This window comes from Nestor notabilis, unplaced genomic scaffold, assembly GCF_000696875.1.
Source record: "Nestor notabilis isolate BGI_N333 unplaced genomic scaffold, ASM69687v1 scaffold25016, whole genome shotgun sequence".
NCBI classification, from domain to species: Eukaryota; Metazoa; Chordata; class Aves; order Psittaciformes; family Psittacidae; genus Nestor; species Nestor notabilis.
Window position 1 is genome coordinate 6302 of NW_009931857.1, and position 18872 is coordinate 25173.

The 18872-nt window shown below is 41.1% G+C and overlaps 1 protein-coding gene across 1 annotated transcript in view; it reads right to left on the reverse strand.

Annotated features, from left to right (window-relative positions):
- Window positions 1-17886, reverse strand: part of SNX31 (sorting nexin 31) — a gene marked incomplete at its 3' end in the record, with an annotated part of 24167 nt that extends 6281 nt beyond the window's left edge. The window contains exons 1-5 of the mRNA XM_010016103.1: window positions 17637-17886; window positions 16474-16538; window positions 4184-4232; window positions 2970-3057; window positions 1104-1173 (exon numbers count right to left, since the gene is read on the reverse strand). Coding sequence (XP_010014405.1) covers window positions 1104-1173; window positions 2970-3057; window positions 4184-4232; window positions 16474-16538; window positions 17637-17886 — 522 coding nt within the window. The remainder of the gene's footprint in view (window positions 1-1103; window positions 1174-2969; window positions 3058-4183; window positions 4233-16473; window positions 16539-17636) is intronic.
- Between the last annotated feature and the right edge of the window lie 986 nt (window positions 17887-18872).

Sequence of the window (18872 nt, forward strand, 5' to 3'; positions counted from 1 at the left end):
GATTCACCACAATATGTCAGTGCTTGATTCAGAGAATAGCACTTACAGTCCAGACTTAGAAACCTCATTTCTCCACACACACACACACTGAATATAATGAGCTGAGTCTTTTGGATGCTTATCAGATATGACGATCGGAAAAACTAACCAGTAGGAGAACTATGAGAACACTAGTCCCAGCACTCTAAATTTCCGTCTCATCTCCCAAACTGGATGACAAACCTTTGCACCCAAGTTCAGCAAATAAAGAATAGCTTTCACAGTCAAAAACTTCCTGCTAACCTTTGGGATCAAAGGAATTCTGTTCGGATATTTTAAAATGCTAGCAGAGATGGGAACCTCCTTTCTATTGGTGGCTCAGTATCTAACCAGGAGATGGGAGACCTGGGTCTCTAGCTCAAACCACTCCATAAAACCATGCTCTATTTTAAAAGTCACATCTTTGCTTCTAAAACCACTGCTTTGATCTGTTTATGTTGTTTTTCAAATACCATTTTAGCTTTGCTTTGTTTGCCTTTTTTTGTAGAAATTCAAGTTCCTGCACCTGCCCTTCTGTTGGTTTAACACAATTCCTCTTAACTTCCTGGACTGCCTTAAAAGAATTTTTTAAATAGCCAAAGAAGCCAACAAAAATATATTTCCTTTTGCACACAAACATTTAGAAACACACAGAGAAAGCTTTTTTTAAACAAGGCCTTTGATTTTAGGACAAGTTCACTCTACACTGTTCTTTCCTCCTGAATTAACAGTTTCCAAAGCTAGTATAGCTCAACACACCTACAGTTCAGAAATCAAATGCTCTCATGTCATGGCAGAGTGCCTACATATTACAGATACAGGTACATACATACACTTGAAAACAGAGTAGACAAATACCTAAATATGTCCTTTTCGTGAATGCTTTTCCCATGTACAAAGCACTGATGAGTTAGAATCTCTAGTACATGACTTTCGAGAGGAAAAGGAACAGCTATACCCAGCACTTAGAAAAGCATAACAAAGCAGTGCTTAACAGGGACCTTTTACAAACATTTAAAGAATTTGTATGAAAGATTAATATTGGAAAGTTAACTTTCAACATTACAAAGACCTTTCAGCTTTACCTGCATATATAGCAAAATCGGTGAAGCTGTATAATCCATCAGCAGTATGTCAAGAGAAGGATCCATATACCTTTTCCAAGCCAAGGGGGGGAAAAAAAGTAATAAAATATAAAGACATGCTTCTAAATATGGCATTTTGATTTTTCAGCTAAATATGGTGGGAGCACAACCTGGAAAGATCCCATTACTTACCAGATTAACGAAACAAAAACCAGTTGTGCCCCTGAACTGTGTACTATGCTTATTCTTTACGCACTGTAGCAGAATGGAAATCCAATCTCTTCACCTTGATTTTGGTGGTATCAAACATAACAGCTGCAATTTAAACTAAAATTTTCCTCTTTTTTTCCTCAAACAACTCAGTTTGTCTACATAAGAGTTGGTAAGACTCTCGGAGCATCCAGTGCCATGCTGCAGTGTTGACATACAAGACCTTACACCAGCCAGCTGCAATACCAGCTACTGTAGAACTGCTGCAGCACAGCAACAAATCAAGTTAAATAGTTATCCAAGTGCCATGCTGCAGCAGCTAGCTTAAGCCACTTCATTGAAAGCAGCTTAGGTTAAGTCTACATGAGAGCAGGAACAGAGCAGGACAGCTGCATCGTGCAGGTGATACACTGCCTGCAGCACACAAACCACCCCAGCACTGCCATTTCCTACCTCTGTGCTTTGCAGCTGTGCTAGGTGGAGAAATACCTCCTCAGACAGTCACACTGTCATGCCTTAGAACCATGCAGTTCTTTTATTAGGCTGATAGGTTCTGCAGTTTACAAGGGAAACAGAGAAAGCTTTGCAGAGGCCAAGCTCTAACCCAGCAGATTTGAACTTGAGAAGTTACAAGCATCAAACAGGTTTCTGTGTACCTCCAAGCCAAGCAACCTTGCTTGCTGCCACCAGAAGGTGTGGTCTGTTCTTCCTTTTCCGTTCCCAGCCATGGTCCTTGCTCTAGCATTCATTTGATGCAGCCAATACAACTCACTAAGCATCCAAAAATCTATTCCCTTTTTGCCTTCTTCATTGCAGGGAGCAGTCCAAGCCACAATCACAGGGGTGAGCCATTAGCCTGGCTCAGCTGTACTGCCTAACTGCACCCCCAGGGCACTGCTTGACAAGTACAACTTTGGCACCAGATTCCCGGTCCCCAGGATTTATCCTCACCCACAAGTCAGCACAACCATTTGCTGCACAGCAAACAGGACTGGGTCACTGACCCAGGCCAGAAATATGCCAGCAAAACCAAATAAAATTAACAGCCAGCAACTTATTTTTAGGCCAAGCTAGCTTACCAGTCTAGTTCACCATGCCTGCCACACAGTTGCAGCATAACTGAGGAGGAGCCCGAGGTTTGAGCAAATGAAAGGGGAAAAGTGCACTGCTGCTTAAGCCAGGCTACTTACCAGAAGACACGCTCAAGCTATGGCCTCAGGTATCTTTTGTATCAGCATATAGAAATGAGCACTTTCAATATAAAGTAACCTATCTCTGCCCGAACAGAGTTGCAGCTTGCAACTCAGAACTCAAAGTTCTTTCCTATATTGTTTACAAGTATATTCCCATTTGTGATCACTGCATTATGCAGGCATAAAAATTAGGAGGAAAGCAGCCACAAAGCACATCTCTAGGTTTTGAAAGAGTAGAGGGAATAAATAACTAGCTGCAGAAAAGGACACTTTCAGGAATACTACAGTGATAAAACGCAAAACCTGCAGGGCCAATCAATTCCAGTAACAAATTGGTCTCAGAGAAAAATAGTTTAGCTGCTGAGGCTTAAAGACTTTGTAGACAAGTTATTCAAGGGATTTCTTTCTCTGTTCATAGCAGTGATCACACATCTTGGTAGTTTCTCTTAAGCTTGTTGCTCACCACTTTCTGATCCCAAGCTTACAGTGCAACTCCTTCATGCTCTGAAGACTCACATAAGCAAGTTCAAATTCTGCCAGTTTTTTCACCACTGGGAAAAGAGGAAAAACTAGAGACAGTCAATGAAACAGCCCAGCTACTTTCATGTATCAGTGAGTGCTGTTTATCAATGTGCTTTTGGAGAAGAAAAGCTTGACAAATATAAATTCTGGGTAAAGTATGGAGACAGGTTAGTTATCTTCCTCACTTCTCGAGTGTAAACTTATATAGCTCTATTACTTACAGAATATCTCTGCTCCCTTAGACTATGCTCTTACAGGATATCTTTCTCTCAGAACACAGCTAAGCAGGATAGATGTTTCTGTATTGAAAAAATGTTGATACAAGCTTCCAGGACTGGTGCTTTTCTTGAACACTAGAACACCAGATAAGAGCAGTATAACTAATGTACAGCAAGAAAAGCATGTCACTCCTCAGAGGTCACTACTTTCCTGCTCACTCTTAAAAAAAAAAAAAAAAGTCTAAAGGCCCAAACCTGTAACCATTTATTTCTAAGCTAATACCACAATTCAGCAGAACACCTAAACCCATGTCGTTTTAAGCATGTGAGCCTCAAACATTTTTTGGCAGTGGACTGTGGGTTACATTTGGACTTGATGTATTTGTGAGGAATAGTAAAGATGCATAGAAATGTAATAACTGAAAGACTTTTATCCTGTGTATCTGATTATATCTCAAACAACGCAAAAATAAATCCATCTGCAACTGCAGAAGAGTATATAGAAATGTGTTACATCCAGATACATGAGACATAGTAACAGCCAGGGACTCTGTATACTCAGAGATACCTTTCACAGACAGCGAGAAGGGGTCGGGGGAACAATAAATCAAACAGTAAAGTTCCTACACCACTGAGTAAGCCTGATTCTACTACTGGACCTTCATCTTGAAAAGGTTCAGAAGAGCATTAACATCTTTATACCAATGAGAAGACTGAAAAAAGCTAAGTGGCTTGTTAAGGCACACAGAGAGGCTGCAATGCCAAGCTTTACTCCAGCCAGCAGCAAAGACTGTGTTCACTTCCCTGATGTGACCTGAGCCTATCCAATCCCAGGTCTGGATCCAGCCTCATCCACACAGCTGCCTACATGGGAAACAGGACATCAACAGACCAATGAGGACAGAAAAGCCCCTTTGTGCTGATCACAGAGACTCACAACCCTGAGATACAGCTTGCTCAGTACCATCGTGGCTACGCTTAAGTTTCTGTCAGTTAAGAAAGGAAACACGTCATAATACAAAGCAAAGTAAGCCACAGACATTGTTTATAAATATAACAAAAGAGTTTCCTGTCCCATTGTTAAACTCAGCATGTGACCCGTAAATTAAGAACTGTTCTATGTAGGTATGGCCATCTGATTAAATACCTACCCAGAAGATACACCCAATAGCTCCCATGTGGTAAAATTGCTACATGTTGTGTAAACTAAAAGGAACATGATATTTGTATGTTAAAGTCTCACCCCTGCACCACACAATGTACTGCAAAACTTTGTTCCCCACTACCACTCTTCCCAAGCTATGTGGGGAGAAGGACGGAGGGGGTTTATCAGACAGGATTCGTCTTTCAGCCTGAGCAGGCTCATATAAGCTCTTTTCAGACTCCAGGTTCAGTTACTTCAGACAACAAAATATCCAAAGGAGGGCTAAGTTAAGCACCATGTAAAACTTACCAGAGAGTGCTCCATCATCGTGATCTTGAAGGAAGAATAAGCTAAACTAGTTTATTAATTCTCTTGATAGCCCCATCTTGCACAATGTAACCTTTAAAAAAAAAAAAAAAAAAAAAAAAAAAAGATTGAAAACGTAGCTATCTGTTAGCAGGAATATGTTAAAAGTATTGAACATTTTTTCCTTAACTTAATTAATTGTTTTTAAATTTTTCCTTATGTTCCATTTAAATGCCTATTTAAAAGCAAATATAGCCATATTTCAGCATTTGAGTTTGTGAGGAGTTTCAAAGTTTCAAACTTAAAAAAGGAGTTTTTGAGTTTCAAATGAACATGAAAGTGTACCAGACCAGAAAGTGTTTACTGGTCTGTTATGCACTTAAGTATCCTCTAACACAATACATCTGCCATGTTCTTCCAAATCTTTACTACTAAATCCCCATATCCTGTTGTACAGTGAGCACTGTATGCTCTGAGCTAACAACATTGCTCATGAGCATCACAAATATGTATTTTTACAGGATGTGTGTATTTTCTGAGCTGATAGAGTCCTCTGTTTTTCTAGGAAATAACTAAAAATCCTGTCCCTTTATTGAAAGCACTGGTCTTTCTTGCAGCGTTCTACAATTCTGCAGGAGGGCTTCTGACAAGAGCAGACTTGAGGTCTGTTGAGCTTTCATTATTGTATACAGAGGAAAAATCCTATCCAGCTTGACATCTGGATTGGTTTTAGCTTGCTGTGGCCCCTCTACTGCCCTCTCAGAGAGGATGAAGCAGCACCAACAGAAGATGAAATCATTTGCAGGAGAATGGGATAGTGGGGACAGAAAAATCAGGCAGAGGTGGGCACACAAACTGCTGAATCAGGTGGGGGCAATTGTCTTGTTCTGGTTTAGGTCCTGAAAAAAATCAAAGTATAAGTTAAAGCAGCCGTAATCTAAAAGAGCACACTGCCATCAGAGCATTCCTAAATCCTGCAGTGACCATAATCTCCTGAGATCAGGAAAGTGGTGTGGCAACTCTAAGAAAACTTTCCACCCCTGAGGATACTTCTGTCATTGCTCATCTGGCAGATTGTGCAACCTGATAAAGGAGTCATTCTGTGGTCAGAGAAGTTGGACTTTCTTTGAGCATAAGGTGGAAGTACCAATTTTAAGTCTTCTTCCAAAGGGTGACCATCCCAAACCACTTCTAGCTCTGTCACAATAGTAGCATTGTAAATTCAATCATCCACACAGTTCAGAAGGGTTTTCTTCAGCTGGATCAGCTGGTTTAAAAAGCAGACGTGGTTTTGTGCATGGAAAAAAGTAGACATCAAGTTAAATACAGGTTGGGAACAATTGTTCCAAGTTAAAGTGAAAGAACACATTCGAGGTTTTCCTTATACCCATTAATATGAGCGCTGTTACCAGAGAGGGCAGCAGAGCATAAAAATCACTTGCCTCACACTCAGTTCAGACACCAAATATAATGGGAAGAAAGTTACAGAAGTTCAAAAAGTACAAAACACAGAAAAATGAGTATTAGCAGCACCATCTTCCATTCTGTCTGTCTTTGTGCTAAGAGGTCCCCTTAGTAGCATAATACTAAGGATACTGGATAGCATTTCCCAGGAATGTCAAACACACATCTCTCATTCAGTAGGATTTTGACTCATTTTATTTCTTGGATCAAGCACAAGCTGGTATATGCTGCCTGAGCACCAGCATGTTAGGGAGTGACCATTGCAAAACCTACCTGCACTGCAAAAAACCAGTGAATGTGGCAGTGCATTTACAATGACAGAAGTTAAATAATTCTTAGAAGTTCTATCTCAACCTTAAGACCACAAGAGAAGAAATGGTGTCTGCAGTATTTAAAATGACATTGTTTCTTTACAGGGCCACATAAACGTTAAGCATCTATAAATGCAATACACAAAGCAACATACAACACCACTGTCTGGCTTGGAAATTACCTGGACCCACTGCAAAACTAACAAGTTTATCAAGCCCAAATTATGACTGTCTTTTAAAGGTATATTAGCAAATCCCTTCCTTACTCAAGGTCCCTAAGCAAGTCTCCTGTCTAAAAATGTCTTCTTACTTCTTCCAATCTATTAGCACCTACCGCCCTCTCCCAAAATCAAAATACCTATCTCCCTGCAACCCCCCAACACTTTTTCCCTTCAGTATCTCCCACCCCACAAGTCTCCTGTTGCAGGGTCTAAGGCCAACTCTGACACTTTACCCTGGAAGAACTGGTCCCAGCATTGCCTCAGGTGGTGCAAATCCCAGAGCAGAACAAAGCCAGCAAGGGGTTACCCTGTGTTATCCAACTCATGGTAATTGTGCAGAGATACTATATCTGACATGGCCAGACCACGCCAGCTTGATGGAGGAGAGCAAATACACATTCAGCTTGCTTGTACCTATGGCCAGCTGAGAACTACCTCCACAAACTCAGATTGCAAAGGCACAGCAGAAATACAGTACACAGTTTTCTGCATGATGAAAGGAAGTTACAGATTCCCATAAAAAATGAATACCCGCCTGGCGGGTGTATGCTTTGTTATTCCTGTAAACATTGGGAAATGGAAGCAACCAAGGCAGAGGCTTCAGCCTTGCTCATGCACACCACTGCTCCTCCTCTCCTGGCATAAGAAGGGAGCCCCACCTGAAAGTTTTAGATGCAAGCCCACCAGTTGTATAAACAACATTTGGTTGCTCCTGGCTTCAAAATGCAACTAGCAATTGTTTACTGTATGTCTTAAAACAGCTGTTATGGACATCCCAGAGCCACAGTGCTTGAACTGCACCAACAGGAAGTCCCACAGTTTCACAGCAAACATCAGGGGAGGGTTGTCAAACATTGGAACAGGCTCCCCGGGGAAGTGGTGGAGTCACCATCCCTGGAGGTATTTAAAAGACATGTAGATGAGGTGCTTAGAGACATGGTTTAGTGGTGGACTTGGAAGTGCTGGTTAAACGGTTGGACTCGAAGATCTTTTCCAAGCTAAATGATTCTGTGACACAAAACAAGTAAAGGAGAAGTATGCAGAAAAACACAACATATCAGTTGCACACTAAGTTCTAACAGCAGTGCACCAGCCAGGACATAAGTTGAGACTAGACCATTGTTTCTTAAAGTCCTTTCCAACCCTAACTATTCTATGATTCTACGGTGCTATGTTTAGCACTTTCACTACCCTAAGCCAAAAGGGGGAATTAATCAAGAGCATGTCCCTATGAAAAATAGTATCTTTCTTGATTCTATCATATATGAAGGAAATCTTAATTTGACAGCCAAATGCCGTAGAAGCAGAGGGTGAGTAACATTAAGAAGAGGTAAATTATGGACGTGCAAAATCAGCAATGCCTCCCACCCCCGGTACAATAAACACCTCAAAAACCACTGAAGATATTTTTGTATGTCTTCAAATAGAGTCTTTTTTAATTTTCTGACTGAAATTATCTTCATTTTTTCCCACTTCTCAGAAATTGGAAGTTTCAACATAATTCTAGAAACCTATTACCTCTAATATTCTTTCTGCTGTCAGCGAGGTAAACATCAAAAAGGCTCTCTGGGTTTGGATTTAAAACGTATCCTGTCAGGTAGAAACACAACACTGGTTTATTGCTTTCCATATTGCTGGAGCTCTTCTGAAGATGCTGATGCTCTATTTCCCTATTTACTCAAGTAAAATAAACAATTCAGATTACTGTTTAGTAAACAGTAAGTTACTAAAATTACTGTTAAAGCTTGTAGATGACAAAAAAAACCTGAACACCCAAACATATGCAGAACAGTAAGTGGGAAGATACCGCAGAATTAGAGGAGAGTCACTTCAAAGTTAAGCTGAGCACAGGTTACTTAGTGTCTCAGCATCTGTAGGAATGATGCAGTCACTGTCCTAGGAAGTAGAGACTCCAAAAAGAGGAAGTGAATAAGCAGCTGCATGTGAGTATTCAAAGCCACAATCTTGCCAAAAGCTAAAAAATGCATCCCTGTACCTATAAATAGGAAAATCACCAGGGAGAATAATGAAGCTATGGTATCTTAACAGAGCCACTGCTGCTGTGCAATGCCAGTGCCCAAGGTTCAAAGCCACCACAAATGGAAAGGGGATATCAAGAAGAAACCTGAAAGCATCTAGGTCATGAGAAAACAGCTCTCAAGTAAGTGACCTCAGAGAACTGTTGTATGTCTAGACATAATAAAGGGGTGATTTGCAATCTGGAAAACAGATTGCAAGAAGAAGCCAGATCCATGGGCTGTCAGGTGATCATAGATGCAGTCAGACTAGAAGTAAAGCATGCGTTTCTGACAGTGAGGTAGTGCACAGGACGGGGTATTCTCCACTGGGTTTCTATCAAGACTTCATATTTGTCTAAAAGACTTCCCTGAGCTCAAACTCAGAAAGCCCCACACCTTGCTATGTATAAGTCAGTTTCTTGTTTCAAGAGGATGGAGACAAGTTTCAGAATTCCCTTGGGGATGCTTCTGGATGAGATGGCAGAAAGTCATTACTGCAGCTCCTCTTCCTGTTGACTGCCCTGTACCAGAGGACAGCAATGGTCTTCCTGGCATTTTGATTCATTAAGGAGAGGTACTTCCCTTGAGACTCATAGTGGAGGAAAATGCTGTAATTATACATACTACATGCAACATTAAATTTTAATTTCTTGTATCCACCTTTGCTAGCCTGGTGGAAGATATGGGAGTGCTTGAGAAGATCTGGGAGTTCTTAAGTTTCAAGTACTCTCAGGATCTTGCTGCAGAGCCTTCATGGTGCCTGTATATAGAATCATCTCCCGACTCCCACGTTAACAAGAGCAGGGTGGCAGAGCTGAAATTTATGCTGGCTACTTCCCTTGCCCCTCTTTGGCTACCCTAAAGAACATACTAGGATGTATCATTCAAATTAACTAACTCAGCTCAGACTGGCAACCTTTTGGGATCTGGAAGACCACATTTTCCAGCAATTCTGGTTTAATTAAGAGTTATTTCAAGGTAAGACCAAATGCAAACAAACACTGTTTTTTCCAAAACATTTTAAAATTAAGAACATGTTGTCAGAAGTTTGTAGAATGATATGTGGAGAAAAAAGGTCTTGAGAAAAACCAAAATGATCTTTTTTATTTAAGCAGACTTCCCACAAGTTTTCCTGACACTCAGTATTTCATCTAGCTGCATGCCTACACATCTGTTTGCACATATTCAAGAAGAGAACCTCTTCTCAAGACATTAACCAATATCCTATCTGAAGTCCTCCTGGGGATCCACGCAAATTTAATCTTTATCCGCAAATTAATTTCCTTTTTATCCAGGAGACAGGTCTAATCATTCCTCTTAATTAATATAAGCATTACTTTGCTTCTGTGGAGATACAAAAGCCCCTCTCTTACACCAAGGATCATCATATCTTCTGCTTACCTGAGTACTTTACCGCTTTCCCGAAGTGGGAAGGAGCAGACACTTCTTACAAATGCCTTTGGCACACACATTTTGGTACAAAACATTTCACATGTGACAAAAATGTATGTGAAACTCAGTACAAACATAGGATGCAAACAGCAGAATGAGATAAAGACATGTAGTTCATCACTGACTCTTGACAAAGAGCGAGCAGATCACTATACAGCTAGTTTACTACCCAGGCCTCAGCAGTACTGGGTGAAGGTGAGGGCAAAGGCTCACACACCTCAGTAAGCACTTCTGGGTCAGGGCTGCTAATGTTGAAGCTCCCATAGGGAAAGGACGTGGGACTTTATGCACCTACTTCTGCCAGATCCTCACTGCTGCTCCTGTAGCTTTCACAGACTGGGTATAGGCCACCTCATCCACTGTGGCAGCCCAGGGTCAGAGACATAAAGGTCACTTTACCCTTCTGCCACCCCAAAGGAGTCACTCCTCCCAGCACCCTACCCTACTTACCACCTCACTGTTCAGCAATCATGAGAGGAAGTAACAAAGCACTTTCAAGCCACTTCCTCGTAGTCTGAGTTCTCCAACACCAGGCAACCTAACAGCAGGCAGATTAACTTGAGGATCTACAAAAAAGGATGTATTAGAGAAAAGAAAGTCTCAGTCCCATTTACAAAGGTCACATTAAGTATCACCAGTGGTTTCCAGAGTCTTTTAAAAAACTGCTTTATTTATCTTATTTGACTCTGTTGAACTACAGGCACAGCTTCATTTCATGGTCTTGGGGACAAATTCCCTGCTTTCTTATCTCCAACTTTTGATCACTGTTCTCTTACTACGGCTATGATGCAACAAACCAAGAACAAGAATTATCTTAAACTGTTGTGTTTGGGGATTTTCTTCCCCCTTTATCACATGCTTTTACTCCAGAAGACAGAACTGTCTATGCCAGAAGCTCCACACATTGTTCAGTGTCATAAATATTTGTGTTTAGCCTCTTATCAGCAAAGTACTGTTGAGACCAAAAAACCGTACTTACAGAAAAACAAAAGGAGGAAACAGCGCAGTCTGTAAGGCAGGAGAACACAGTGTTAGGTGATGAAATACAAATAGACATGTCCCTAAAACAACACAAGAGAATCAAGCATAAGTTTAGTAGAAATACAAAGGGAAGAGCACTTATCAGCATCAGCAATAATCCATTTAGTAAATGCCCATGGCAATCCCAACCACTTCCAACAGGGACAGAAAAATACTTTTGAAAGGAATATGCAGCAGTGAGTCAGAAGTTCAGATCTTCTCCCAGGCTGCTGTTGGAGTTTTGGGAAAAGTAGCAGTCACTGTCTCATCTACTCAAAACAGGCACCAACATAACACCCACACCACCACCTCCCACGTTTTGCCAACATGTTCAGTAGTACTTTCCACGTTTCCTGCACTATTGCTCCTGAAATTCAGGGAACGTGCCATGTAATCAGAATTGGACACTTTCTTGCACTGCTTAATTGAATCTTCACTTAATGCTGCTTCTACTACCTGTGGTAGAATCTCCTGAAACACCCAGAACTGCTGCCTACTCCCCACTTGCCTGCTCCCGTAGCTTGAAGCACAGCTCAGTCATTAATATAGGAATACAGAACAATACAGAGCTGGTGGGGGATTTCCTGTGTGTTTTGGTTTTGATGAAAAGAACAAGTTCTTTTAAAAAACAAAATAAAAACCCCAAATGAACCCAAAAATGCAAACAAAGGAACCAAAAGGCATATCTATTACACAGTTAATTACATTTTTCCAGGAATTACATTTTTCCTCCTAGTTTTCCATCAGAAAACTTAAAATTAAGTGATTTTGTTTTAACAGAAATTAATGCCAACCTGAACCCTCAGGAAACTCTCAAGGGATTTGTTGCCCAGCTAAGAAGCATGGGCTGTAAAAAGAGAAAGGATGAGAATGGAGGCCCTTATTACAACATGGTTGAACAGAACAGCAGGTCAGGGGACTGAATTGCATCTTAACATAGAAAAATAAAACAGACATCCTTGAATTAAAATTCTTCAGAGTTTTCTGTGGCCAGAAACCTTCATCCTGGCCAGCACACAAGGGAAGTCTGAAAGTATGGAAACTTCCCACATGAAATTCAGATTTCTGGCCAGCTGTACTTTTAAAATAGAAGTCCATAAATAAGAAACCCAACCTGGTTTGATATGAAGAAATAACATTCTTAGAGCAGTGCTTAAATTGTAGCTGTTCAGCCTGACTCCTGTTTGTGCACATACACATCCAAACCCATTTGTGAGCTACAGGATTGTTAAACGTGCATTCCTCCACTGCCTGCACAATGCTGAGTGTGTTGCAAGGGCAGAGAAGAGGCTGCATGGTCAGACACGTGGGCTCTGTCCAACAAAATGCAACCCATGATCAGACCGACTTTGATTCCTCGTGACACCTGCAGATTTCTGTCTTGCATTTTACTTACACTCTCAATAGCACACACACCACAGCTCTCATGTTATTCAATCCTTGACCTCATGCTTGCTTTTCAGAAGGAGAAACGCCTTACAGAGCCCTTTGATGAAGGACTACATAAGAACACTGCTTTTTGCCTGTTATCAGGCACTGTTGGCTGTATTCGTTCAAGTTCTCAGAAACTTCTCATCTGTCCTTTCACCAACACATGAATCCTTTTGCACATGCTAAGGGCTGCTGTTTACCAGCAACAGAGACTGGAAAAGGTCAGCCTGCGACATCACTAACTCCAAACCTCTGCTGCTGCAAGAATAAGTGTCTCAGTTTTATACATAAATGCGTAATGACTGACTGTCCCCACAGCTACGTCTCAAATAAGCCACATTACTCCATGGGTGCCCAATACAGAGACAGACCATGATCTTGGATTCAATTCAAGGATATAGTTGACTTGCGTTAAAAGGAGACTGGTAGGGTAGCACGTAACTGCTCATACTGTCTTTCTCCTGATGAAAAAAATGACACAACACAGCCACAACAGTCATATCTTCTTAATGACTTCTGCAAGAACTGTGCCATTTGTCTTTAGGACCTGAAGGTAGCAGGACATATACTGAATGTGTCTTTCCAGCTTGGTCACTGACCAAGTCTGCAGAGTTTGGAAGAATGGAGTTGCAGGGGTGTTATGGGTTAGGTTGTTCAACTCCACTACCTGATAGCATTGGTAAATATTCCAGCAATGTTCATTCTGAGCAAAGCATCCATTCTGCCAAGCTGCTTCCCCACATGTCAGGAGCCCTGCTGTCCCCTGACAACTCCTCCCATGAGATTAGGTTGCTGGGGAAACAGCCAGAGCATGCTTGCTATAAGGAGCAAACCATAACAACCTATGCAACAGGTAAAGGTGTTGCTGGGACAAAAAAGGGGCTTGGAAAGCATGGTTAACCTGCACGGCCTTGCCCCCACTTGAAAAGTTTGCCCTTTAGATATGATAAGGGGGATTATAGCTGGGAAGCATAATGTTGAGGGCAGATACAGATGAGTCATGTTCACTACTGTCAGGCAGCTGCAGTAAAGCCATGGTACTTGCACAGCCTTCCCACTCCAGGGAGTGCTGGTCTCTGCACAACCTTCACATTCAGAAGGAAAACACAGGACAAGGCCCAAAAAGGTCTTAAATTCAGTTTTATTTTCCTTTGTATCTTCTATTTCTGTCAGTGACATACACAAATCTCTTCAGTGAGAAGCTTAAATACTGCTGGTTTTAAGACAAGCCAAGAAAACAAAGCAAGCACTAATAGGCTACCTGAGAGAACAGCTCTATTCTCTCTCATAATGAAAGATAGAAGCGAAGGTGGAAAAAAAAGTTAGCAGTCGAATTTTTAGAAAAAACCCTAGCCTGGCAATCACATCCATATCATTCTACTAAAACTGAAGGTTTCTATCACAAAAGCTGCACTGGTTTTACCTGCAGACAGATCTATGCTCAATAAATAGCTGTGGTGGCAGAAAAGTGGCCAACTGCTTCCTGTTCATCACCACCTGAGTATACGGTTCCTTTGTCACTTCTCCTACATTAGCTGGCAGGTTGCTTGTACAGGTGTGTGCTAACTTGTTTCAGATAGCCAAGGCTGCCTAATAAAAGCCAGTCAATGTCACAGAGAAACGGAGCATACTATTTCATCATTTTAATGATGTTTTATTCTTGAATCTTTCGTTAATCATCCCTCTTGCAATGTAAAATAATTAAGAGCAAGTCTGGGGTAACGCCTGGTTTCAACACTAAGTAGCATTAACACTGAAACCCTCCTATGGAACGTGTAGGATGCCAAGTGCTGCCTACGCGTCTTCAACAATGCATAAGGAAAGAACAGTACCAAGGTGCTTTAAAAAAGATGAACTTCACTCCATGTTTTCAATGCTGTCACAGAAATTTCATCACTCTGCCATAAAACATCTCACAAGTCCCAGTGTACTGATAAATACTGGAACATGCACACCAAAGCAAGTTTGTTGAGCGAGATTCTTCAATAGCCAAAATGAATACTTATTCAGCCATCAGTTACACCAATCAAATGCACTGTGCACAGCTAGTGACAGTGGATGCACTCCTGTCTGTCAGTTATGTGATCTCTCTTAGGAGTTTGTTCTCTGCCATAATGAAAGAACACATAAAACACTACTGTTATTTGTATCATGAAGCAGCAATTTATGTAAGCACAACCATATTCAGTTTAAATTGTAAATAAAAAAATGCTGGAGAACTCCTGCCTTTGCCAAGCAGTAAGCCTAAACATCACGTATGAAACTCCATTGTATTACAGAACAGAAATTTGAGGTAGTTTTATGTCTTAAGAATGTACTAACTTTGCACTAACATTTAAGGTATAATTTAGTGCCTACCTTGAACTCTACAAAATAACTGACTGCTTTTGGTAGCACAGTCATCACATGCCTTAATAAGCACAAACACATATGTACATAACCCATAAATCGAGTATTACATATGTACTTACCAAGTCACCCCTTTTAACCAAAAGAGCCTGCAGTACAGAAATACCTAAATATACAACATCATTTCTGATGGGATGTTGAGAGAAATCCACAGAATACTGGCATGCCAAAAGACATCTTTAAACACTGCAAACATGCATTTTGAGGAGCTATTTCCTGCCAGAACCTTGCCAAAAAGAAAGCTATTGGCAGTGTTTGAGGGCAAATTGCAGGCATTCCCGATGGATTTAACTTTCTTTAGCAGACCTGTTATCAGACTCATCAAGAGTAATTAAGACTCAGCAGTAATTGCTGGGAGTCCTCTGTAGGGCTATAGCAGGCATTGGATCAGAAAGAGATACTGCTCCTCACAAAAGAAATAAAGAAATCAGAAAGGGACTTTTCATTGACTGTCTTGAACACTTTGGTAGGTCTGAATTTAAAAGACTGCAAATAAACTGTGTCATTTTACCTGCAAAATATATAGGTAAAACCTTTCTAGAATTTGTTAGGAATACTTCTTCACACCACGCTTCCTACAGCGTTTCTGAACTCCCCTTAAAAACCTTAATCATACATAGCAAGCAAAGAGCTCTCAAGTAACAAACCTTTTAGGTGGTCCTTCAAAACATTCCCTCTCTCCAGAACAACTCACAAGTGGGGTTACAGTAGCACCAGCAGCATGCCAAGCACTTCCCGTAAAAGTAGAGCAGCATCCCCTCCTTGAAAATGCTGTTGGAGTCATACTGCACCCACCTGCTCCAAACCACCACTACTCTCATAAGAGCCGCAGCAGCTGGAGAGGAGGTAAGGGAAGAAAAGAGAAATACAGCACCTTGCAGTAGTCAGACACAAGCAAGAGCTATCCAAGCCTGCCAAGGATCATACGTGTCAGGGACCACATGAAAATGGATTTCCAAGAGTTATCTAGGTTGCAACAGCAAATACAATGCCAGATTCTGCCCATCACTACAGTTGCAAGCTAAGAGAACATGACATTTTCACAGCAGTCATCAATCCACTTATCAGTCCAAAGCACTGACACTACCAAAAAGCATTTACAGTTGCAAAATCCAAGCATGTGTGTAATCCTTCTATTGAGCTCTCAAAGACTCTTCTGGGAACTGTTCAGATTCATCAGATACACCACAGGATAGAAAACCAAAGCAAATAGTTCTTTCCATGTGAGAAAGAAGTTCATATATGGACAAAACAATACTACTACTATTATTATTGCCACCCAGGCTTCACATAGAGCACTCTGTTATCAGAACTCACTGCTTTGCGAGACAGAAATACTCTAAGAATGCAAGGAAAGGAAGATAGCAAAGGAAGCCTTGAACGCAGGAGGTAGGATAATATTTCAACTCTTTCATATAACGAACTATTTGGCTGAAAAATTCAAAACTTACCTGCTGTAGCTTTCGGAAAAAAACTCTGAAGACATCACTATTGGCAATATTTGAATCCAAAGTAACTGAAAAACAAGAGGAAAACGGGGAGGGAGAAAACCAAACTTGGCCAAAAGATGAAAAACATGGCTAGTGTCTAAAAAGATGTATACATGACTGTTGGTTATACTACTTTACTCATCCTTTGGTTTCTGCATAGCTACCTTTATTAGTCTGTTGTTAAATCATTGAAGCTATGACTAGTGCAAAACACATGTAGTGTTGCTGTTCTCCCAAAGCAAGACTACAGGAAGGTGCTTGGCCACATAAATCCATGGTCGTTCTTGGCCAGTAACTCCAAAAGGAACTGTTGAATACTTGAGTGAGAAAGATCAAACAATCACCAAGTAAGAGTTTTAAAGACTAATCTTGAGGGTTTGTTTTGTAAATCCTGGCACAAAGTATTTGAGGCCAGAGGTTACAAAACCTCTTCAAGCTCATCCCCTCACAACCCCTTCTTTTGAGGTTGTTGAATATTTTTATTTATTTAATATCTTGGCTTATACAAGTCTCACAAGATGCATTCTAGCATCCTGCAGACCTCATTTATAAGACAACACATTTTGCCCGAGATTTAATTTTTCTACAACCTCCTGTTATAATTATGACAAGTCAATTTGGAAACTCCTGAAGGGAAGAGGCTGATGCAGAGCCCAGTTCCATATTACGCTTCCACCAGCCCAAGTGCCTGCCTCTTTTCCCTCCCTCTTTCAGCCACCAGCCGTGAGTTCTCACACCCAGCCCTGTGTTGGCTTTGGCAGCTGTGAAGCAGCAGAGATGGCTGGCTCAGCTCACTGATCTGGAAGAACAGAGAAGAGCCAGACCACAGACTGCCACTGGAAGGCTAAGGTGAATGAAGTTTAGTGTGAAACTGCACCTTTACATTTTGGGAAAGCTGCAGAAAGGCAGTTGCTTCAGAAATCAGAAAAATAAGATATGGTGCTGTTCTACAACCAGTGAACCAGACAAGACAGGGCTGCAATGCCTAGTCCCAGCCTTTTAGACACATCCTTACTTAGCAGAGTGTAGAAGGTAAAGCATCCTGCAGCCACAATTAGAGACACATCCTTAAGGGTTTAAGCCTGACATATGAAAGCTGATCAAGCTGTTCTAGCCAAACTTACCATTCTGAAGGTACTGCTCCAGCTGAGACTGTCTCTCATCTGCCATTGACTTGGTCATTGCCAGGTAAAACTTTGGAGGGAAAGCAGGCACAGCACTCTCAAAAAGCTGCCTCAGCTGCAAAACAGCCAAAGGAAAGCTCCACATCAGTGAAGAAGCATTCATAGTTTCCAAGGAATCTTCAATGCTCTCTTGTTTTGACAGTGAGACATGATGATCTACAATGGGCACAGGGTACCCACCTAGCACCATCCTGGCGGCCATCAGGACCCACAGCAAGGGCAAAGCCTTTGTCCGGGCAGCCATCAGAAGACAGCCCAACTGAGCAGCCTCTTTTGATGGGTTTCTCATTTTTACAGTCTTACCACTTCTGAGCTCCTGCTCTGAGCCAGAAAAACAGCCTTGTATTAACCTTATCAACTAGGTCTTATACACCTCATGGTTAGAGATGTCTTCTTTTCCGAGTATGTCCATACAGGATTTCTTTGATCTATATCCAGAGAACTACTTTTTAAGAGCTGGTGACTTCTGCCCTTGACTAGTGCTACCTCAGAAGCTTTTATTATTTTGACTGTGAGAGGTAGTAACTTTTATTGGATAATCTAATGCTGTCAAAGGTAAAAACAAAACAAAACAAACCACACAAACACACATAAAAAAATAACCCTGAACAAACAAAAAACTAAACAGAGAATCTTTCAGCAACACAAACTATCTGAAAGTTTGATTCTCGCTCCAACTGTATTAGCTGGCTAACAAGAGCATGATGTCTCTGTATAAACCCTACCCACCTCATGTATAACCACACCTGTAAGGACTAGAGAACCACAGTTACCTTATGCTAACATAAGAAGTTCCAGTATAGGTTTGGCCAGTAGTTGGTCACTTGGAAATGTAAAAATTCTCTGCCATAGGCAAATTATCTCAAGAGAAGGATTACCTACTTCTTCACCTAAATTAAACCGATATGGCATCTGATCAGGAAAATGAAACTCCTACAGTATGCTGATACATTCTTACTAATTAAATTTTAAAGGACCAGTATTCAACTCAGCAATTAGCACCATTAACTCCTGTGAAAGATGACATTTTCCTTCCGGTCCCAGCTGCCCTTGTCTTTCACATGTCTCCAGCAGCTGAAGCTTGAAGAAAAAAAAAAATTAGTTTACTCTAGCAATACCTTTTCCTGCCTGTTGGCTAAAACCAGAAGTAAGACATATTCTCACAGCTCCACTTTC